The 23,058-nt window shown below is 45.4% G+C and overlaps 7 protein-coding genes across 7 annotated transcripts in view; 4 read left to right on the plus strand and 3 right to left on the minus strand.

Annotated features, from left to right (window-relative positions):
- AGABI2DRAFT_176301 (hypothetical protein) lies at positions 1–1,406 on the plus strand (the record flags this gene model as incomplete). The annotated part of the gene is made up of 3 exons (XM_006454880.1): positions 1–178; positions 238–833; positions 882–1,406. The coding sequence occupies 3 exons, from the start codon at positions 1–3 to the stop codon at positions 1,233–1,235; spliced, it is 1,128 nt and encodes a 375-aa protein (XP_006454943.1). The 3' UTR covers positions 1,236–1,406.
- Positions 1,407–2,230: 824 nt separating this feature from the next.
- On the minus strand, positions 2,231–5,008 carry AGABI2DRAFT_176302 (hypothetical protein). Its single transcript, XM_006454881.1, has 15 exons — positions 4,723–5,008; positions 4,573–4,668; positions 4,399–4,521; positions 4,324–4,342; positions 4,038–4,279; positions 3,728–4,009; positions 3,613–3,671; positions 3,479–3,553; positions 3,405–3,423; positions 3,209–3,345; positions 2,954–3,157; positions 2,792–2,881; positions 2,498–2,729; positions 2,383–2,443; positions 2,231–2,328 (listed from the first exon to the last, which is right to left on the minus strand). The coding sequence occupies exons 1-15, from the start codon at positions 4,819–4,821 to the stop codon at positions 2,258–2,260; spliced, it is 1,809 nt and encodes a 602-aa protein (XP_006454944.1). The 5' UTR covers positions 4,822–5,008; the 3' UTR covers positions 2,231–2,257.
- Positions 5,009–5,553: 545 nt separating this feature from the next.
- Positions 5,554–8,877, minus strand: AGABI2DRAFT_176303 (hypothetical protein; the record flags this gene model as incomplete). The annotated part of the gene is made up of 8 exons (XM_006454882.1): positions 8,758–8,877; positions 8,263–8,379; positions 8,036–8,202; positions 7,863–7,981; positions 7,762–7,781; positions 6,102–7,708; positions 5,884–6,045; positions 5,554–5,829 (listed from the first exon to the last, which is right to left on the minus strand). Exons 1-8 carry the CDS (start codon positions 8,810–8,812, stop codon positions 5,554–5,556), a joined length of 2,523 nt encoding a protein of 840 aa, XP_006454945.1. The 5' UTR covers positions 8,813–8,877.
- Positions 8,878–9,387: 510 nt separating this feature from the next.
- On the plus strand, positions 9,388–10,319 carry AGABI2DRAFT_190119 (hypothetical protein). The gene is made up of 3 exons (XM_006454883.1): positions 9,388–9,761; positions 9,815–10,187; positions 10,248–10,319. Exons 1-2 carry the CDS (start codon positions 9,425–9,427, stop codon positions 10,159–10,161), a joined length of 684 nt encoding a protein of 227 aa, XP_006454946.1. The 5' UTR covers positions 9,388–9,424; the 3' UTR covers positions 10,162–10,187; positions 10,248–10,319.
- Positions 10,320–12,879: 2,560 nt separating this feature from the next.
- AGABI2DRAFT_215550 (hypothetical protein) lies at positions 12,880–14,320 on the plus strand (the record flags this gene model as incomplete). Its single annotated transcript, XM_006454884.1, has 4 exons — positions 12,880–12,924; positions 12,981–13,278; positions 13,342–13,992; positions 14,179–14,320. Coding segments are annotated over exons 2-4 (972 nt in total), but the record flags the coding sequence as incomplete, so codon positions are not given.
- Positions 14,321–17,959: 3,639 nt separating this feature from the next.
- AGABI2DRAFT_176306 (hypothetical protein) lies at positions 17,960–20,195 on the plus strand (the record flags this gene model as incomplete). The annotated part of the gene is made up of 13 exons (XM_006454885.1): positions 17,960–18,094; positions 18,145–18,217; positions 18,270–18,307; positions 18,357–18,404; positions 18,458–18,628; positions 18,679–18,858; positions 18,911–19,060; positions 19,125–19,289; positions 19,345–19,505; positions 19,561–19,609; positions 19,667–19,784; positions 19,847–20,007; positions 20,062–20,195. The coding sequence occupies 13 exons, from the start codon at positions 17,960–17,962 to the stop codon at positions 20,182–20,184; spliced, it is 1,572 nt and encodes a 523-aa protein (XP_006454948.1). The 3' UTR covers positions 20,185–20,195.
- A 1,841-nt stretch (positions 20,196–22,036) lies between these two features.
- AGABI2DRAFT_176307 (hypothetical protein) overlaps positions 22,037–23,058 on the minus strand; it is a gene marked incomplete at its 5' end in the record, with an annotated part of 5,019 nt that continues 3,997 nt past the window's right edge. The window contains 4 exons of the mRNA XM_006454886.1: positions 22,037–22,184; positions 22,258–22,386; positions 22,453–22,617; positions 22,726–22,786. Coding sequence (XP_006454949.1) covers positions 22,049–22,184; positions 22,258–22,386; positions 22,453–22,617; positions 22,726–22,786 — 491 coding nt within the window. The 3' untranslated portion in view covers positions 22,037–22,048. The remainder of the gene's footprint in view (positions 22,185–22,257; positions 22,387–22,452; positions 22,618–22,725; positions 22,787–23,058) is intronic.

Consider the following 23,058-nt stretch of genomic DNA (forward strand, 5'->3'; position numbering starts at 1 on the left):
ATGAAGGCCTCTATCTCTACTGTGCTCGCCTCCTTTTTAGTACCTTCTGCACTCTTTGTGCACGCCATACCTACGCCCCGAGGCGGTGGTGACGGTGTTGTTGACCGGTCTACTACAACCCATCTCTATGAGAAGCGTACGGCTGATGGCCTTGCTGACGTTGATAAATTGGTTATAAGTGCGTTTCACGCACAATGCATTCTTGACAGTTATCTAACCTCTGTTGCTCCCACTTAGCATTTGCTGACGTCCTAGAACAGCTGGAGGGCGGTTTTTACAAGCTGGCTCTCGACAAGTTCAACGCTTCGGATTTCGAGGCCGCCGGTTTCAGTGATGGTGATGTTCCTCTCCAACAGATCCAGATCATTCAGAAGGATGAGGATATACATTCCAAAGTCTTGGAGGGTGCTTTGGAGGCTGCTGGAGCAAGTCCTCTTACCTGCCAATTCAACTTCGACGCCGCGCTCTATGATGTCGGTACCATGCTAGCCACGGCTCGTGTTGCTGAAGTCATTGGTTCTTCGGCATACTCTGGTTCAGCTAACCTGATTCAGGACCCAAAGGTCTTGAGTTTGGCTGCTGCCATCTTGGCGATCGAGGGAAGCCATTCTACTGTCACGAACGTTCTTTCTGGTTCCGGGACTGCCGTTCCTTCTCCCTTCGTCATTCCTCTCAATGCCAGCGAAGTTCTTGCCCTTGTAGGGGGATTCTTCTCCGGCCCATGTGATACGGGCATCGCCCCTAACCCGGCTTTGACTATCACGAACGCAGCAGATTTAAGAACAGGAGCTGCGGTCAGCTTGAATTCGACTGCATTCGACAGCTCATCGCAAGTGAGTATTTTTTGACATTGTGAATGATCATTGCTGACTTCAGTCTAGGGGAATCTTTTCTGTCAGATCTTGACTGGCAATTTAACTGAGACGATTCCTTATCCCCTGAACGAATGCACTATTCCGTACGGAGTTTCAGGCCCGACATATTTCTGGGTCACAGACAGTAGTGACCCTCTTCCCAACGATGTTATCGACCGCTCTACGAACACGCACGTAGTTGCGGGACCTGCCATCACCATCATTGATTGTGATCCTCAAGCTCTTGGTATCATCGCTGTCGAGGGCGAAGTTCCTTATACAAGTACCTATGACTCGTACGTTGCTGAAGCTTCGCCAACGAACTATGTTGGTCCTTACGGCTGCTGGTTCCACGGGAAATCGTGCCAAGGGACAAATTGAGTCAAGTTCTAGGGGGCTATGGACAGTAGATGAGTTGGACAGTATTTTTCGTGATAGACTATCATTCTTAGTACTTTGATATGACTCGGACTCAGCTGTATTTATTTCATGATGTTATGTACCTCAATATCGCCAGAGACATTAAACGTTTTATGATACCATAGTACTAGTCTATATCCTTTGCTCCTATTATAGTGGGGCAAAATTGTGTAGCGTATGATAATATTTAGGAGTGAGTGCTACTAGCAATTTCATATGGATCCGATCAATATGTGCAACTCGCGACGATGGGAAATAATACTGAAATAATATGATGGTCCATGGAGATGGCGATCATCGCCAGGGAATAAAGAACAGTTTTCCCTGATCTCAGATTCGGAGGGGTTCCCAAGCGAACCACTGGTCCCACTGGTTTTAACCGCAATTATTAGCCAGACGACATTCCGGTCATATAAATACTCATTTCAATGATTCAGACTCTATCCCACCAACATTACCAAAACTAAACGTTCCAAGTGTCTACCGAAGGGTATTTTCGATAGCGGTCACCACAGACTCACATATCAAAATCATCCTACTACATGCTGGCGAATGGGAGAATCCACAGACCTAACAATACCGTGTAAGAAAACCTGACAATCAGGCGTGAACAGGTTCAAAGCTTCCTCACTCGGACTCCCTCTTCTGTTGTTATTTTCCGAGTCAATTCATTCTCACATTAGCACGGTAAATTTGGTGATAAAGTCGGTCGATTTCCGAGGGGAGTTAAGATTATAAACTCAGTGGCTTGCCTAAACAATGTGGGATTGAATTGGGATCACTTTATCTGCTTGTTCCATGAAATTGGCTTGCCAGCAGTTGCAGTGCCATAGTCCGTGAGAGTAATGCACTTATCATTACCTTGTTGCTGTTGTAGCAAGCAAGGTGTGCCACATTTCTCCCACACTTCAGAAAATGCTCGTGAGCTTACGTTTTGATCAAACCATGAATCGTTCCGAAATTAGTACAGGATATATTGAAATCTAAAAATCGGCAAGTGGGTGATTCGGTGTAAATATAGGTAGTGGATGGGCTTCAGTATTGAACACATAGGCTACTCAATAATGAGTATCATGAAAGTGCCAAACATCGGCAAAACACGACTTACCGTCCAACGGGATCACACTTTCATCTTCAAATAATAGATACAGATACTTGAGAGTTTCGCTCTGCATATCCGTCAAATCTGAGCCGAACATATAATGCGAAACAAAGTCACGTACCAGCCAAAACGTTTCCATCTTATCATCTCTCCTACTCTCAACGTCATCCACATTGAGTATACTAGCGTAACCTCCTTCGTCTAATCGGCAATATGTTTGAATGGACTGGAAAATTTTCCACCCAATCTGCCTGTATCGACGGTCGCCTGTTAACCGATAGGCAAGGAAGATTGATTCTAGTGTTTCAGGTCGAAGCATATAACGCGCATCATACACCGGATTTCCACCTCGTCTATTCACAATTAGAAATCTTCGTTAAAAATCATTTTCAGGCGAGTAAAGAGAAGAAGTAACCTTGCGCCTTTGATGTACCAATCTGCCTTCAACTTGTCTTTTCCCGCATCATTTGGTGCGTAGTAATACACGATTTCCGGCGAAAGTCCCCTGCAAGGTGAAGTCATCAATACACAAAAACCATTACGGGGAAATTCAAATATGTATGTCGTATGCACTCACGTCTCCGTACGATGGGTATCGATACACGTATCAAGTAACTCAGACCCAGTTTGCCAATCGCGTTTACCAATTGTCGTCAACTCGTTTTCTTGAGGTGGTCGCGAAACCTGCGTCTGGGCTGCGCCTACCGTAGAGGCTCCGAGCATGAGAGAACCACCAAGAAAACAGACCAGATGGTCTTGTTTTCGTGAAAGCATGTAAGGTCTAGGAAAGTAAATGAGTGACAAGCAGTCGAAAAAGCAGGACAAATCGTACTCAAGATGATTCTGAACTGTAGGCAGCAACTCTGCTGTGAACGTCAAGCCATCTTTGACACCCTTGACAATGAGCTTGTCGTGGATTCCCTGCATAGCCGCATCATACATCGTACGGTATACCTCTTCCGTCTTGTTCTGATATAGAGTATGAGCAAACGGGTCGCGGAAAAGTTGCTAGAAAGGGAATTACGTACAGTTTGGAGATATTGTTTCCTGTGTAGGCCAAAGTCAGTGATTCAATCAAATGGATTCAACGGTGGCTACATACAAGAGATACTCATAATAAGAGTCGCCCCGAGATCCTAATCGAATCTCAGAATTCTGGAAGCGGCCTGTTTCAGCACTTGAGGCGCAAAAATAAGCATTAGTCCGTGTTCCTATTTCGGTAGACCTACGACGTACTTCATATATATAGGAACTAAGTTCGAATGTTGTTTAGACGCTTTCAGCACTTTCATCACCTGCGTTTAGTTTGCTGTTCATTCTCATATGTTAATTCCGAGTCTGGTTTTCTTACCTGCTCGACCTTATCCCAGTAGACAGATTTCCCAGTAACGTGACTAAGGTATCGGTACTCAAGCTGTAGAGTAGTAGCTTCGGCGGTGCTGACAAGACCTTTTGAACGAGGGTCATCAACGGCTAGTCGTAGTCCGAGGTTGGCCATTGATAAAGGAAGACCCGATGGGGTATTGAAAATAGGAAGCATGCGATCAGCGAGGTCAATCGCCTTCTCTAGGTATAGCGGATCCTCGGTCAGGTGAAAGATTGACAACAGACCACCGAGAACACGGATCGTGGTCTGTAGATAGATATGGTCAACAATTTACTTGGGGGCAGAGGAAACGACGCGCCTCAAAGCTGTTAAAGTTGCCATTTCGGTCGAATGTGTGTTCTGTAGCAAGCCAAAGCCGAGCTCGATTATACTCTTCTTTGAGACCCATGAGGTACATAGTGTCTATTGCGTCAATGACCATGTAACCGACCCCGCCATGTATCGAAAAGTTGGATCCGCGATGACTGATAGGATGATATTCGTCTGCACCCATGGCGTCTCGTTCTGCATTCATTCCTGTCAGATTTGCATTTCGGGCATACATAGCGAGTTGAACGAACCGTAAGCTAGCCATGAGTGCTGTAAGAGAGGAAATTAGAGTGACAATAGACAGCATAGTCGTCATATCATCATACCTGAAAAGCTTCTACTATTGCGTCTCTCTTCTTTGCATCAGCACCAAAGGTGAATTGTCCTCGATTCGGAGAAGTGTCGTGAATACGCTCGGATGGTAGCAAACGAAGTGGTGTATAACCAGACTACAAGCGCGCACTCAGCCCCGCGTAATTCCAGGAAACGAGATGACTGACCAGGTATAGCAAAGCAGTGAGAATGAGTAGGGTGAGCCCAATAAAAATCTTGGGCAGGGTGATACATCGCCTTCTCTTTTGTTTATAGGGAAGATACTACAAAGGACAAGACGTTAGTAAACGAAGTTTGTCAGAATTCCAAATACGTACGCTTGCCTCATCTTCAGAGTAAACGCTGGGTAGTCCAGCTTCCTCTTCCGTCCGTCGGTGCCGCAAAGTAGGTTCCACAAACGCATAAGACTCTGCCATTTGCTATGTTTGACGGTGCAAGCGAAAGTTGGCGAACGCCACGTATGTGTCACGCCGGGTTGGCCAGGAACACTCAGGAAAAGGATTCCAAGCGTTCGTAGTGCCGTTCTGCCCAAGTGTACGTTGAAAATTCTGGCAAGTCTGGGGGTTAGTTCGAGGGGCTTGCTAGTGTCATGAATACAGGACGATTGGAGGATGAAAACGGGATAATTGCAGAACAAAAAACGTCACTGGAGGTCGCCCCTGAGCATCTTTTTACCCGTTTTGGACACTTGAATTTCGGAATTATACTCGGCCAGCTTAACCTTCGACCAACAGGAGAACGCCGAATTCGTGAATCTTTTATCTCCAACATACCCAATAGGTACTGATTACCATACTGAAATGCCCTGTAACCGAGCATTTGGCAAAGTTACTCTTCCCAACTTGCATCCATCATTATCATTAAAGAAACCCGTTCACGTAATCTCAGATCTCATTTTCTTTCCCAATCTTTTCTAGGGATTGGTGTCGCACAGCTTATATACCATCGTTCTGGCCACAAGGGAGTAAGGACATTATAGGCAAATCCGTGTCATGACCTTGAAATAAAAAAACCGGTTTTCAGACCTGAGCGTAATTTCAGCCGTTTCTGTATATACATCATTTTCTCATTATTATATACAGGCAGGAACGACCGTAAATTTTTAATTTCAGAACACCTTTCACAAATATAAGGATTCAAGTCGTACGCTATACTGTGCTACCATACTTTTTACGTTCCTCCAATGTGAGCCAAATCGAAAGCCAGCATGTCCACTCCGATATACCATCATCTGGATCAACAAATCGAAACTCCACACAACACTTCCCTGCACAAGTGAACAGTACTGTGACCATATGCTCAGGAGAATGGGTCTGCAAACTTGCTAACTGGCGTTTGAACCATTTATAGCAGAAATTGCATCCATACGAGCTAGTCTTCCAATCCTGGTCCTTTCCTTCCTCCCACTCTCCTTTCCGTTCATGCTGCACAACACTACTTTAATCATAGATGGTTGCAAACTCAGATGTCCTACTCACAAGGCAAGATAGATACCACGTATCAGACGTTTTCGTCACTTTCCTAGCAGGACCATGGAACCGCAACCTGACTTCAATGAGGCCATTCGAAATGTTGACCGCCCCCACGGGAATTCGATTGAGTATGCCGTTCATCATGAATTCATGACGCCGGGATTCATCCTTACGCATATGTTGAGCCTCGTAAACGTGATAGAAGTGGATGATGGAAAACTCACAAACACCAGCTCATGCAACAAATGATACTGAAAATGGTCATACCCTACTAACCAAGTGGTCAAAAGGCGGATGCAGAAGGAGCTCCTGAAGATTGGATCTCCAAGTTCAATGTTTTTCGCAACCACTCCAACACTCAGTTTATAGATCTTCAACCTCGTTAAGTTGTTGGCCCAAGCGACTTTTATACCAACCGGCCAAGTAAGGGAAATCGTGTCACCAGTACCAGGACCACGCCCCAAAGTCCCATAGACGAATGCATAATCTACATCACCAAAATCAATGCCGTTGGGGGCCTCGTTTAAGATTCTGAATGCACATTCAGTCTTGAGTTGTTGAGCTTCACGTTCGATATTGCGGGAAAAGCCAGACCGGCTAAAGTCAGATACGTAGTCGATGAATGATTTATGGAATGGTTCGATCCCTTCCAGCTGAGCTTCATCACGTCTAGGAATACGGAAGACAGAATGGAGGAGGTTGACGGCAGCATAAGCTTCGTCTGGTGTCATACCTAACCAATTACATAACTCAACAAAGTTCCCTTTGGCATACAAGGCTTCATCCCAATCCGACACCAATGCCAATATGAGTTTTCGGGTGTGTATGAAGACTCTGTGAGGAACATTCGACAAGATCCGGGCATACAACGCATCCAATAGAGCCATCGGGTGATCCTCTCGCGGGATGCCACTCATCGGATGATGGTCAATCACCTTCAGGACGTCAGAGAGCTGAGAGACTGGGTTTCCAATCTTCAAGTCATCGATATATCTGATGATCGTATGTGCATATGCAAACAGTCCACCGGAAGCACTAGCTAGTTTCCACAAGTCCCTTTCCTCAGGCCATTCCGAGTGAGGATCGAATGAATACGAGGCTTCCTTGATCTCCTTCAGTTTATGGCGAAGGTACCGTTCAACATCCGCACAAGCCTCATCAGAATCTATCACGATCTCCTCCTTCTCATATGCAGACATGACGTGGGCACTAGAAAAGAAGGAGGTGATATGTTGCTCGGGGCGGCTAGCAATGAGCCATACAATGGGCGAAGAAGGGTATTTGATGCAAAAATCGCTGATAAGGCGGAGGAGTTGTAGCTGAGTGTCTCGGTTATTGCATTCGTCAAGACCATCGACAACGACCAAGATGCGCTCAGCGGAGTTCAGTAATTGGGATTTGTGGATGAAGGGCTCGATAATGAGTTTTTTGAACTGGACTCTCATCGACGACTGAAGGAGGGATGGGTCACGTGCAATCTCGCACTCGATGAGCTGACGGTAAGGTGCAGATTTAGCTGCCAGCTGGTAAGAGAGGGTGATGATGGCTTTTGTTCCGTCGTTGCGCCCATTTACAGAAAAGAACACGGACACATGGCAGGCCACCTGGAGCTTGGGGGACTCGGTAACATTCTGCATGATGGCCGACTTTCCAACTCCAGCGGCACCAACCACCCAGCGGATCTTTTCCTCGCGGCTGCAGTGGGCGATGAACCATAGGCACCGATCGAGGATGGCCAAACGGGTTCCGGGATGACATCGCGGTGGTGGATCACGAGCGGAAGAATCAGATGCTGCGCCAGGTATTGTTTCCTTCAGGAGCTTCTCCATGACTAGCAGACACAACGATCAATGCAGGTACTGATAAAAGAATAGTGCCGCTTACAAATGTTTGAGGTGGTATTGCTATTGTATGTGGTGGAGATGTTATTCATCAAAGTGACTAAGAGAGATACGGTCAGTGTTGGCAAACCATTAAGGGCATACTCTAATTTCTCACTGTTGCCGTCGACAAAAGTCGATTCCGTCACGGTAAAATTGTGGGCTTGATTGAACGCGCCTTGGTTTTGACGTTGTCGTGGTGGCAAGTCCTGGCCCGCTTGCAGCTAGGAGTACATCGATATCTTTACTCGCAGTTGAAATCCCGAAGAGAAACTCACAATCAGAGGACCAAGATTGAAAGACTGCTGCGAAGATGTCGCGTGTCTATATGACAAAGGCAGTGGCGCGAGAGACTGCTGAACTTGAATGGAGTCTCTGAGCTTGGAAGGCAGCGCAACATGAATATCTTGTTGGACAACGGAACCACGTGGACTGGATACACATACTGTATGTGAAGAAGCAACGTCAATCGAGGTGACTGACTGCGACGCCCACGAGGACTGACCACCGAAGTCATCTGGCGCGGTGTTGACTAGAAGATATCCAGTGGAACTTTGAGAATGGCTCGGACTGCCTGGAACCGATTGACGAGAACTGCTAGGTGCCGCATCCACATCCTGCTCTGATGGAATGAGTTTAGAGGGAGGACAGGAGGACAAAACGCGAGAACGATCGACGGAAGGGGAAGGGGAGGCAGCCGTATCATCCGCCGGTAATGGATTGGGTGACCGCGAGCGTGAACGGCGAAAACGCAAAAATCGAGGGCGGTGGAATGAAAAAGTAGGCATCGAGAAAGGAGGCGGATGGAAGGAAGCTGGTCATTGATGGTACACGAGGAATACACGGGCACTAGCATCGTTGTATCTAGACGCTCAGAGGACAAAGCGGCGCCTATCTTCCTGGCTATTACGGACCACAGATGAGCTCATCGATAACTTCTGTATCACGGGATACACGAGGAATAGGTCAGATGGTGCTTCTCTTTCGCCGGTGAACTTACCGTAGTTAGGACACCAGTTCATGCTATGACCCGTCGAGTTCGTTGTATAAGACATTTACCATTCATTTTGCGTCTCATTTGAAAAGCACAAAGGACGCTGCGTCTTGGAATAGATGGTGGATTACAAACCCATGTTTCTGATATGCGTCGGAATTATCTTGCCATTCATGCTTAAGGTTGGTTGTTGTAGAATAGAATAAGCAGCGTGGAATGTATGCATGACAAAGCACGCATCAAGTTTTCTCACAGTCGTACATTAAATTTATAATCATTCCTTCCCTATGATCAATGGGCAGTACTCCGGAGTCCCGCAGAATTGCATATGATAATTAGACATAGAGCCCCAGAGTATAGCTAGTTCCGACGAACCTTCCCTATTCTATATAAGAGCAGAAAATACAGTTTGGACCACCGATAAGCTTTTATCTCGTACAAAAGGTTTTCCACATAGCGCTGCTACTTCTTTGACCCATGAGACTGCGCGATTATATATTCACATCAAATTTACCCGTTCACACTACTATTTTTATGCCCATTCGACTTTTGCTCCTCGAAGGATTATGTAATACAAGGACCTCACAAATATCCATATGACGAGAATCAGATCCCCTGAATTTGTTATTCACCTTACCCCACACCCCCGCTGAATCTTTCGAGCCGTACTGTCATGTCCACACCTTATACCCTCATTGGAACTCCTTTCTCAACTTTCACCCGCACCATCGCTTTGGGCTTGCATTACAAAGGACTGAAATTCCAGCAAGTTGCTGCTACTCCACACTCTTCTTCCGCACAACAGCATCATCCGTTCGGATTCATTCCGACACTCGTGATCCATGAGGTAGATGGCGAGAAGGAGGATATTCTACTCCGTGAAACTCATGCGATCGCGAGATTCATCGATCGTGTGGCTCCAGAACCTAGCCTCCACATCTCATCCGGTGATGGTGGTGCTGCGTTGGAAGAGAAGATGTGGGAGATGGTAAGCTTAATCGCATTTCAAGGTAAGAACCACACATGTTACGTCATTGCATCACGGCTGATTCTATCAATTTAGGTTTCCCTGCCGTCGAGCATGGAGTGGTTAAACCACGAGTGCAGGCAATAGACGATGGACATCCATCTGATGCAGAAGTCCGAAAAAATATCAGCGAAGGAGTCGAGAAACTGAGAAATTATCTTCAAGTAATCGAAAACTTGATGGGTCCCGAAGGATTTGCTTATGGGTCAAAACCCAGCTGGGCAGACTTCTTCCTCTACCCTTTACTTGCCGATCTTCGGATGGTACCAGAGTGGGAGGATATCGCCAGTCCCAGGATAAGATCTTGGATTGGAAAGATGGATGAGTTGCCAGCCGCTCAAGTCACTAAACCTGGGACTCTGTCAGCTGGGGCGCGTCCCTGAACAAGCCCGTGTAAGGGTATAAAAAGGTAAAAATTAAATGCAGTTGCCTGCATTCAGAATAGTTGTATTAAACCGTTCCTGATTAGGACACTATGTATTCCAAGTCTTCTTTGTGTAGTCTAAGGCCACGGCCTGGAAAATGTAACATTCTATTCAACACGGCGGCCCATGAGGCTCTATTAGATCGCAAGTTCATCTGACTCTCAAGATGTCATAAGACCCAGATAATCCGTATTGGTCGCTCCATGGCTGCAATACCTTCTCAGGGAGCAATTGTCTCCATGATTTTTGCGCGAGAGGAAGAATGAACGATGGCTCCATTTTCCAATAAGTGCGGATCACTACTGTGGACAGTTCAACACTTGAATTTCAGCAAGAACGCAGACGCAATAAGATACCGTACGACAACGTATATCATTAGATACATTTTTCATACAATGCTGGAGGTAATACACGAGTCTAGGATCGCCGGTAAACATTGCGGCGTTGATATCAGCATACTTCCCGAAAATAATCGGAAAGGGTGGACCGGCCAGTATCAGTTTCTCTGGAAATAAAGACCAATCTATACTTCCCATACACCGACGTTTTTTTCGCTGTTTGAAGCTGCTACTTGTTCGAAGTATGCGCCGAGTTAAACTCGGAAAAGATGCGACAGGTTCCGCTAGCAGTTAATAATAGACTCTTCCTCCTTCCACCACTGGCGGTGATAAGTCCAGGAACCCGGAGCGATTCACCGACACCACGGAGATAAAAACAGCTACTTTTCATGAGATAAGCGGAATAAGCTGAGGGAACAAGATCAGTTCTCGCCTCAAATTTTTTCTGTTTGAAACCATCATTTACTCGACGAATCACAACACTGTAAACTCGTGGTTATTTAGTGAGCAGCATCATGTTGATTGATACAGTCCGAGCCCGGAAACATTCACCATTTTTAATTCAATTCTAGAATTTAGACTAGGGAGCACACCAGAAGAATGTGGTCATCTGCGAGAGCTCATTTGTAACGTATCGGAGGTATATGAGGGCCAATACGGCAGAGCCCCAGTGTTTCACGGGTGGCGAAAGGCGGAATGTTTGCGACAATATCATGTACCTTGCAACCTGCAGACTGCCAAGTCGTGACGGGCGCTAGCTTCGTGCATGGTCTAATCCACGAGCTGCCGGTCCAAATCGGTTCCGAGCATTCCTCGTGGCATGGAATAGATGACGAGGATGTGTAAGAGTGTCAGAGGATTCCATGCATGCCACCCGTTGGCGTGGGGTCAGTTGTTGCCTACCCTCTATTTACTTACTCGCACGGGGGATAAACGTCGTGTGATGCAATGTTGAAGATTATTATTGCGCAGTACTAATAAAAGTTAGACCATTCTTGGGCCGGGACACGAACGACCTGACAAGGTCTGCCTATCAAAGGGAGACGTGCCAGATTTTTCCTCATCTTCAATGGCTGCACGACGTATGGTAGATGAAGTCAGTCGTATCCTGTGGTAAGCGCCTGCTCGGTTTGGTCACGGATTGTACGTGAAGATGTATAAAAGCACCCTCCTGGGTCAAGAAGAATTGATCTTCAAGTGGAATGCAGCATTTACTAACCAAGATCAGAGAATTAAAACTGCCTCGGAATAGGAACTTCCATTTTAAACACAGAAACGAGCCCCGGTCCGCCGGATGAGTGCCGAACAATTGGATCACTTTAAGTCTGAGCGGCAATGCAGGAGTTTGTGGGTAAGAGTGTCGTTTTTACATTCCTTCTCTGTGAGCACAAAAAGCCGAGGTCGGCCAGATTCATCAAGGGTTGTCACATATGTAAACAAATGCACTGATAATCCTTGGGCAGGTTATTGATAGTTTCATGAATCGTACCCTCTCCGTACCTCCGGATGCCATCCGTTGAGTGCGCGAGCGGAAGAATATCTATCAGGCCTTCATATAGCAGTGTAGCACAGACTCAGAAGATGACCAGTAGGCGCTTTGTTTGAACTTTGGAGCATGCGATATAGTATCTGGACCTACGCCTCATGCAACGTACGACATCACGAGGGGCTGTTTCGTGCGGCCGGAGTTTTCAACATCGGATGTTATAAGAGCGGGAACGTGGAAAAGATATTCCGATTTTGTACGTGTAAGTAGTTGAACCGAAACATGATCGATTGATCGATTGATCTAGCATGTGTTATCACTGTTATGATCTACGCGGCGCATCATGCATTAGTATCCTTCCCGCGTGGAATCAATGCAGTTTTTGCATTGTCTTTTTCACGAGGCTCTACCCGAATTTGATTCAGCCCTCATTTTCACCGGTATCTGACGACATCTCGTTTCAACATCCTTTGTTTTCCGTTGTCAGGACTCCTTCGAACAAGCATCAGAGTTCTTGTTACAAAGACACCGCGTTTGCGCCTTACTTGCATGCAGCAAGTTGGGACAGGAGCAGGAAGGTTTCTCATCATGATTGCTCCTGGTAAACTGCCAGAGTGGTTTACTTTGGGCAACCTCCAGTTCTCTGCATCACATTCAAACCGAGCAGGTACCCCGAACTCCGTCCTTGATCGTTTCACGAACAAACTCCATTACATGTGAGCAGGCATGCACCATCTATATCCGACTAATGCCCAACACCAAACCGAGGCCCAGGTGAACCTTTCTGATGGCCTGCGCCAAAAGAGTCTACTGATTCACAAGGGTCACAGCCTCGGAATTTCATTCGTCACCCTTTATGTGTTGTTTGAGCTCTGGGCGTTTGTCTGATTTCTAAAAGTATTTCCACTTTTGCGTTCCATCTCACCCAACGATCTGATCGGTCGGCGTTATAGAACAGGCAGTCACCAGTGGCTACTTTAACCTCACCCCCTCCTTGCTTCATCGAATATATCAACCTGCTTGCCGTCCCATCCTCGTGCACAACGTGCCCCGGGCTTGCGGACTCAAACCATGTCTTGCCTCAGGAATGCCCCTCCAGTGCTCATAGGGGAGGACCCCATAGATCTGTCCAAGGATTCCAACATCGTACGCAGTGGGATAATTCGAATCCGAGGGGTGGGCAAGGCATCTGGGAGGTTGTGGAAGACGAGGCGTCTAACGCTTGTCGAAAACGCACTTCTGATACTACACGTAAGCTCCTCTCCACAGCGTCTCACCCTGGGCCCTCAATTCCTGTTTCTGCATCCTCAACAGCCGTCATTGTCTCAACGTCTACTGAAACGCATACCCACAAAATCAATAATCAATATCGAGAGGACAGACCTAAAACCTGCATGCCTCTACCTCGAAATCTCGAGTGGAAAGAGGTATTACTTTGCATTTGAGAACGATGCTCTTCTGTATGACTGGCAGGACGATATCTACCCCCGGTCTCGCCTCGGAAACCTCAGCAGTCCCTTCAACTTTGTTCACGAAGTTCATCTTACTGGATACGACTATTTCCGCAATACTTCCCGACTATCCACCCTGTGCAACCGTATGCAACCTTCGAAGCGCAGATCTTCTGTCGCCACAAGTCATCGAGCGAGTTCCGAACTCAGCAATACGTCAACACGTCGCCAGTCTTTCTATCCACGACATGCATCTTATGACTCTTGCATGAAAAAGCCCTCGACTGCCAATAGCACCCATAAACGTAACAACTCGGCCTCTTCGTCTTTCACATCCCGTTTCGTTTCCGATCCTTCTACACATCCCAGTGGCAGTCTGTCCAATACATCACCTCCGCCATTGTTGGAAGGACTGTACCAAGTCAAGCAGCCTTCGATAATACCCTTCTTCTCTTTCTGGCGTTCGCGCTACGTGGTATTAACCCCTCGAAGCCTTCAAATCCACAAAACCCAGGTATGTAGCGTCAAGTTCTCTATAAGCTCGGATGTCGTTGCTAATTATCACACTTCATTGTGCCGCTCATCGTGACCAATTACAATTTCCTCCACGATGCAACAACCTTCCCTGATTCCCGCTCTTTCTCGCCCCTTTTGGTGTGGTTGCTGATACGGGTGGTGAAATGATCTGAATGTGATGCAGCTCTCTCACCCAGAAATCACCATTCAATTGCCGCACATCATTGATGTTTCCCAACTTAAACTCAGCTCCAAGAAACCCTTTGTCCTAAACCTCACTACACCCGATAATCGAAGATATCATATCTCCCTTCCGAATACTTCCGATCTTCAACGATGGAATGACTTCATTGCTTCTAGGAGTAGGAGAAGAGCAGAGTGGAGGATTGGGCCACCGAAGGGGTTCGAATTCCCTGTTCATGTTGGTTGGGACGAGAAGACTCAGACTGTCTTTGTAAGTCCGACAGAATAATATCTGCATCTCATTTTCGGAGTGTGTTGACCAATTCTCTTAGGGATTACCGGATGAATGGAAAACAAGCTTAGAAAAGGAAAATGAAGAGGATCAAGAAGAAGGACGAACAGGGCGACCGAATGACGATAGTCTGAACCAGACGGTTTCACCTGTGACCACCTTATCTGGTGACAGTTCAATCAAGCCTTTATGCCCGTCATGTTATGGCGGTGTGCATTGTACCGCTTGCAAACTCGACGCGAGTTACACTCAACCAAACAATACCAGCGGTACTAACAACGCCGTCGGGGATTGTGGTTCGCCGAAAATGTTTGATTCTCCAATAACGCCAGTGACAAAGAGCGTTCATTCTGGCCATAGGAGGTCGACTTCGACAAGGAGACCGTTCTCAGTTACATCACAGGGGTCGACGTTGATCGGAGATCACGACAATCATCAGCATCATTCATATGTTCCTAATCTTCAACCTCAACGTCGAAGTCAAAGCGTGGCGCATAGGGGTTGAAGCGGGTAAGCTTTATTTAATTTGTTTTTGAGATTTTCTATCATGCCCTTCAATCTTTCCATTGCATTTACCATCTTCTCTCTTATCTCTTGTACACGGAATGACTCTGTTTTAACTTATGTCTCTCTCTCATCTTTTACTCACCGGTGCCGGTGATACTATCAGTCGTCTTTTTTGATACCCCTCACAATGAAGTTCATTGCCACCAATCCTCCCCTAATCATCGAACTGCATATTTGTTACTTAACTGGATCGCCTGTATGCTGTAAAAATAGCTTCTTCCTGGCTACCATATTTATGTTTTCTTGCCCGTGCTGTCGTTGTTCTATTATGCATCATGTCCAATTTCTGACTCTCATGGCTAAAAGTGCTCTACTGTAGTTCAGTATCACCGAGTATCGCCCAGTATCGGTTAGTAGTTGTCCTTCCTCTCCTATATGGTATCATGAACAAGAAATGATTGAATGATGTACTTGACGGTGCTTCCTCGAGGTGATCAACTTAAAATTTCGTTTTTGTAATGCAAGCTGTCACAATCAGAAAAGAAAACGTGTGTCGTGGCTGTACATCATATATTCTACAGTCCTCTAACTTCGGAGAAAGAGTTATTAAGTATATGATCTTGTATGCCTTCTCGAAACACGATATCACCAGCCAAGAAGAAAAGATAGAGGGAGAGTCATTGAGGTCCATCATTATCATAGTCATCAATGCATCATCTCTCAGGCCGTCACCACTAGTGTCATTCATATCGTATCATATCATATCATATTTCCCATCCATCTAAACGCTTGACAACCGTACGACTTTCCCATGCCAGAAGCACAGATAATGGCCCGGTGATGACGGTAGGAACTTTGTGTATATATTTTTGGAAGGCCGAAGACGCTGTTAATTATAAACATGTAACGGTACTTGATAATGATATGTATATGCATCTGAGAGATATCACTGATTTCAAGTCAATAGCCTTTGATGACGTACTACCAACTAGGGATAATCATCTAATATCGCTATCTTTTCGTCTGTGTATGGTCAGTAGACGAATGAAGTGACGAAGCGAACTGTTTACTGTCAAGAAATCGGATACGAAGGGTTATTATCTATTCATGCAGATACAGAGGATAGTTAACAGAAGCTAATAGGACGGCGTTCGGGTACCATGGACAAATTGTCGTTGAATCGGGTCGTTCAAACAATTTGAAAGATATGAAATTTTTGATGATCTCTTTAGAAATTAAACAAAAAGAAATAGATTCAAGAGATTAAAGCAAGAAATGAAATTGATTGGGCAAAATGCGCCTTGAAGAGCCATAACTTGATAAGTAGCTCACTTAGTTCGGTGATCCACCATCAACTCGAATAAAAAGATCACCAGCATGAATGTTTTTCTCGGGTCGTTGTCACCATCAGGCTACATGGAAGCATGTAATACCGTTTTGAAAAAAAAGAATATGAAGGGGAGTATTACAATATTCAGTATTATGTTCTATGCAGTGCAGCCTGCAGTACTCTTTTTTAGTCTCTTTCAAAGCCCATATCTGTTAACAAAGCAACTAGAGGGTTTTCCAACATGATGGCGCACGTTCGAGATGCGAGTTGGGGCTTAATCGCACCCTATAAAAAGAAAGAAACACGCGCACGATCATCAGTTTCCGTTATTTGTAGATAAAGAATAAGATTTTAAGGAGGCAAGGAGACTTTTTTATCTTCAACAACGGGCTGTGTAAAATATTTCCATTTTAGAAACCGGTTTTTTCGAGTTACCGCGCTGAAAGCTCGAACGAGGTTCCCGCTGGCTCCCGAGGAGAAAATTTGATGTGGTATATCATGATCACTTTTTCTTTTAGAGGCGATTAGTTCTTTAGATTTAATCAGAACAACACAACAAAGATAGATTAACCCCTACTCGGGGCTTTTGTGATTCTTGTGTCTGGCTTTAAGGGAGCAATTTTTATTTAATCATCATATATCAAAAGATGAAAGTTGTTAGATAAAGACATACAAGCAACACATGATGCATGCATGAAGCTTGAAGTCTAAGAATTTGAACTGATCATGAGTTTCCGTCCTTTTGCAACTTCACTGCAAGGGGTGAAAACGACCGTCAACACCGATTGATTACCGAATGGCGGGGTAGAATGCCCTTTCAAAATATGATACACCCCATCCGGAGAGCGTGCCGCAGTGATGCTTATTTTGGGTAATATGTTACCGGATATCATTTACCTCAAAGGTAGAGAGAGCACGTCAGATCCGAAGTTTTTCCAATGGGGAAAACTCCAGTGGCCTTGAGGAAATCAGGCGGCCAAAAATCGTTCTGAATATGTTTCGCGGTAACAATCCGTATGCTGCAGCTCCAAATTCTTGAAACAAAGGATTCATGATCCAGAGGTACATGATGTGGTCAGAATTGCGGCATCATCGGTGTCCTGACCAAGTCCGATAAAGGGAATCGGTGTCGGTGAACCAAATTTGTTCGACATCTGTTCGGGTGATTTAGTCGGTGATGAAGAACTGTCGGTGAAATTGAGAGACCGAGTTGAACACAAGGAGATAGTGAGATGGAGAGGCAAAATTTCTGTTATGCCAAATGGCGAAAGTGTGATCAGGCAGTAATAGAAAAAACCAGAAGGTGGAAACAGCGGTAATCACTGATTTGAGCACGAGGAACATTCCTATTTGGAATGAAGTACTACCCAAATCCCTTCGGACCCGTACTTGAATCACTTGATGTGTCAAGTACCTCCAAAGTGGTCAGCGTTGATCACGACGCGATGATTGGTACGCTTCTCCATATAGATATTCCATATTTTTGACGACCGAGGATATCCGGACAGTATCAGGCGCTAATAGCCACTTTCCAAGTATCAGGAGCAAAAGAGGCGTTGTTGCTCAGTGGATTATTAGTGCTGAATGCTAAGTTTGCGTCACGTGCAGTAATAGACTTGGCTGGAGTTTGACCTTTACAAGTCTACAAACGCCATGGTCCTACTTCGATTTGCACCATCGCCAACCGGTCCTTTGCACCTCGGCGGCCTACGCATGGCGCTATACAACCATCTATACGCGCGGAAGCGCGGGGGGAAATGGCTACTCAGGATTGAAGACACTGATGCTGTGGGCAAAGCTCTGCGGTATTCAAGAGCAAAGAGCTGATGACTTCTTAGGCAAGAACTGTACCAGGCTCGGTTGAGGGCATAAGATTCGCGCTGGAATGGGCGGGCCTAGAGTATGATTACGGTGTGGAAGGCAGTGTCTTCGTAAACGATATGGTAACTGACCTTGGTTTCAGGTCCTGGTAGAGAAGGTCCTCACGCTCCGTACTTCCAGGTACGTCAACTCAGGAGCTATGTCTGTATATAGTCACTCACCGGCACAGTCAGAGAGACGAGACCTATATCGCAGCTATTCCCACAAGCTCCTCGAGGTTTGTCTCCGGTTATGCAGAATTGTTTGCATCACCTAATATCTAAAAAATAGTCAGGTCATGCCTACAGGTGCTTCTGTAGCGCGGATCGGCTCACTGAGACAAGGGAAAAACTCGCACGTACAGGTTCAAATGCAACGTACGACAAAGCGTGTCTCCATCTCACAGACGAGGAAGTAGCTCGACGCGTCAAAGCCGGACAGAAATCTATTATACGTCTAAACGTAATTTTATCATTCATTCTATGTTTCAAAGCTCAATCACCCCGCTCTAGGACAGTAATTTGCCGGTTCGAACACCGTCGGCTGATCTAGTCTTTGGCCAATTGAAAGACGCACATGCATCGTTGCCAACCGACCCTGTTCTTCTCAAAACTGATCTTTTTCCAACCTATCACCTTGCGTCGGTAGTAGACGACCACGAAATGGGAATCACACATGTACTTCGCGGAGAGGTTCGTGTTTTGGAAACCTACAGCACAACTTTCATCAACGCCGCACACCTAGGAATGGCTACCTTCACTTCCACTCCATCTCGATATCTACGCCTGTCTCAAACTTTCTCCCCCAAAATTTGCGCACATACCTCTCTTAGTCAATCCCGATGGTACCAAGATGTCCAAACGTAACGGAGATGTCCAAGTGACCGACTACATCGTACGTTTACTTTCACTGTCTTGCTCCAGCATATACGTGGAACTCAAATATAGAATCGCTGCAGCGTCGTGGTTGGGAGCCGAACGCGATTCTCAATTGGTTAGCTCTCGCAGGGTGGGGTGCAAGGCATCCTGAACGAGACCGTGAAGGTCCCGGACCCACTCCAGTCAATCATCACGGTGCTCCAGACAGTACGGCCATAATGTCACTTGAAGAACTCATTAATGAGGTATGAAAATTATGAATCCCCCCTTCCCTAAGGCTGACATACTATCATCCTCCAGTTTGACCTTTCTGCTATGACACATCGAAGTTCGAGTCTGGATCCAGCGAAATTGGAATATATTAACAAACGTCATTTGATGAATACTTGGTCTACTCCAGGAGGTCTTGAAGACCTTGCCGAAAAGGTTCACGACGACATTAAAGGACGCTTCCCTACGAGGTAAAGGAATTCAAATTTGTCTATTTCCGGACCTTCTTTCTGATCAAATTTGAAGTCCATATACGAGCGTTGACCATATCAAGGAAGCTATTCTCCTTCTTGAGGTAATGTATAATGCTATTGTCCTAATTTACCCGCTCTTATGAATGTTTTACCTAAAGGGTCGGCTCACGAATGTCTATGACGTCCCTATACACGCTCCTTGGCTCTTTATCGAACCAGACCTCACCACTGGAGAAGCGCAAAATATGTTAAAGAAAATCTCTAGGCATCAGTTCCGTAAGATGTTTTTTTTTATTAGCACATTTCTCCATTTTTCATCATTTCTTTCTCGAATTTAGGGCATGTCCTAGACGAAACGCTTCAAAAACTTTCACAAATCCCTGATGAATCTTGGAGAGACTTCGATTTTTCGAATGTGTTACACACGGAACAAGATCGGCTAGGGTATTCAGCCAAGGTTTATATGAAGACACTTCGGCATGCTCTTACTGGGATGAAAGTACGTACTTGCTCCGTAACATATACTTCATTTCGCCCGTTAAGGTGTTCATAGGACGGGCCGAGCGTTGCTGATATAGTGAAAGCACTCGGTCGTGAACGTACTCTTTCGCGTTTAGAAATCCTCATTGCCACCCCAACTCTCGAGCCTTCTGCTACCTCCAGATCTAAACTTTGAATATATATTATATGTCTTTTCGTCCATGACAGATTATACATGGTTGACAGAAGGGAAAGAAAATGCAACACACACCGACACACGTTTTGACTTACTCCATACATTACGAACGAGTTCTTGGGAGATTAAACATATGGTCGAAAAAAGATGCAGTTGAATACTAGTAGCAGCGTATAGGAAATATGAGGGAGGGCAGGAAAGATGATTGCTACCGTTTTAAGTTGGAAATGTAAAAAAACTCGTTTAGCGAGTTTGGCAGCCCAACCATCAGAGTACTTGCTGAGTATTGGGAGCCTGGCATGCGGTCTCACTGCATTTGGCCACTCACTGCACTGCGATGACCAAGCTTAGATGGGCGTCTCCAAAGACACTCCAAAGACACCAGCAACAAAAAAGCTTATAATGCGAAGTTCGAACGCACCTAGCCAATAATTTACTCGTAACGATTCGGACTCATGAATCCCATCACCAAAGTTCTGCGTACCCTCAGACACACGTCCACAGCATGGAGTATTATAATATGTCCTAATCCTCGAACGGATACAGGTAATGTGGTATCGTGTTCATTTCCACCAGTATTTGGCCGTCGCTGATATTCCCGAAAGTACAAAGACCGACCAGGCACTTATGAGTTTCGACTAAACCTGCATAGAGGTATATATCTTGACCAATTTCTTCGTGATTTTCCGATGTGCGCGTGAGTTGCTCCGCCTTTGAGACTATTCCGTTTCTCTATCTGAAATACTGCCTGTAGCGGTGCCTCCAACATGACGTACCATATACCCCCAAAGCACATGCGTAAATATCATACCTTCCCAGTCCTCATCACTCAGATATTCAGTTGCTCGTTAGAATCCGATTTGCTCAGAATTTTCCATAAAGACTTGAAAAATGAGAAGGGAAAAACAGCTCCAGAAGTCTTGGTCGACATCTTGAAAAAATTTCCGAAATATGATTTTGAAACGAAAGAGGGATCGGAAGCGGCGATTTGTGATATGGAAAAGAAATTGGTCAGTATCGCTGACATCGCGTCATTTGAAGAGGTGGAACTTGGTACAAAATTCGGCGAAAGAGTCGGACGTCAATGATGGTTTAGCCTGAATGGTATCAAACATTCAACTACGTAGTTATTGTCCACCACACCGAGTCGATCTTCTCCTATCTCATTTACCGCTTGTTATCAACTTCTAGTGTCGCTGTAGATGTTCCTTACATCGATCTATAAGGGATCATCGCTTTCCTACAGGGGTGAACATAAGTTGGCCCGGATTACACTAGTGCACATACATTGGAAACGATTCAGAGAAACTGAACGTTCGTGAATCACGGGTAGGGCTACCTACATATTATCCATCTTTATGCTCACTCAAAGATTCACAACACTGAAGAAGCGCAAAATATGATTCAAAAAATCTCTAGGCATCAGTTTAGTAAGATGTCCTTGTTATTAGCGCATTTCTTCAGTTTTCTCATCATTCTTTCTCGAACTTAGAGCATGCTCTGGACGAAACACTTCAAAAACTTTCACAAATCCCTGGTGAATGTTGGAAAGACTTCGCATAGGGGAAATAATATACATTATATGTCTTTTCGTACATTACAGATTATACTTGGGTTTACAGAGGGAAAAGAAAATGCAACACACACTGGCACACGTTTTGTTCTACTATACACATTACAAACGAGTCCTTGTGGAGATCGTACACATGGTCGAAAAAGAAAGAGATTGAATAGCAGCGCATAGAAAATATGAGGAAGGGCAGTAAAGAGGATTGCTGCCGTTTTAGGTGGGGAGATGTAAAGAACTCGATTAGCGAGTTTGGCAGCCCAACAATCAGAGCCTTCCTGTCCTTTTTTTTGTTCTTCAAAACGTTTCCCAACCTCCAGGATCGATCGTAGCTTCCAACTTTCTAGCTACGATTGTTGGGACACCATGATTGAGCCATGTCTTTCGCACATCTTCCCATCTTGCCGGATGTAAAAATTGACGACGTCCACGTCTGTAAAAACAAAAAAAAACAAAAAAAACACCGGGATTAATCAAAAGACTCCCCCCGTGTAAAAGTTACGCACCTCATCGATATATCTACTTCGCCGTTGGCATCCATATACGGTGCCAGCGCAAAAGTCCCATTTCCAGCGTTCAAAAACAACAACGAACAACGTTTCACCAAGAAATAAACACCAATCATTCCACCACACCTGAAATGATTAAATCAGTTTTAAATCAATCAAAACAGTGGAAGAGGTAAGAAGGAGGGAACTTACTCTCGTGTATGCATATTGCATTCCCCACGTTCATTATAATCAATGTCCGTACAACAATAACTCTGGAAACAACACGTAGCTCCACAAATGAGGCAGATCGCAGCATCCATAGGCACAGTATTACACCTCTGACACGTCAAAGCCTTATCTTGTTGACCAAACAAGCTGTCCAAAACGACAGGTAAACGTGCCATGCGATATATCGTCGGATACTCCAACACCACTCCACAATTCAATTGCGAAGCAGCTTGTGAATGTCCATAATGCGCACACCAACCCGAAAGCGCATTTTGCAACGTATCTTGACGGGGTAGTTCCGCAAGTGGTGGTATACCTAGCATATCAAGGAGTCGTTTATATTCGTCCGGTTGAGAAGTTCCTTGTTGCAGTGCTGGAGGAGTAGGAAACGAAGATGGGAGAATAGATCGACATAGGATTGCTGCTCGACGGAGGAAGGGAAGTGTGAACTGATACAGGAGTTTATCGATACGTGCTTCACCGAATGATTCAAACGCCAACATAGCCGTGTGTTCGAAGATAGGTGAATGTCGGACGACGGACATGAAAAACATACGAACATCCCCAAAGATATCTTCATGCCCCCGA

The sequence above is a fragment of the Agaricus bisporus genome, assembly GCF_000300575.1.
Source record: "Agaricus bisporus var. bisporus H97 unplaced genomic scaffold AGABI2scaffold_1, whole genome shotgun sequence".
Taxonomy (NCBI): domain Eukaryota; kingdom Fungi; phylum Basidiomycota; class Agaricomycetes; order Agaricales; family Agaricaceae; genus Agaricus; species Agaricus bisporus.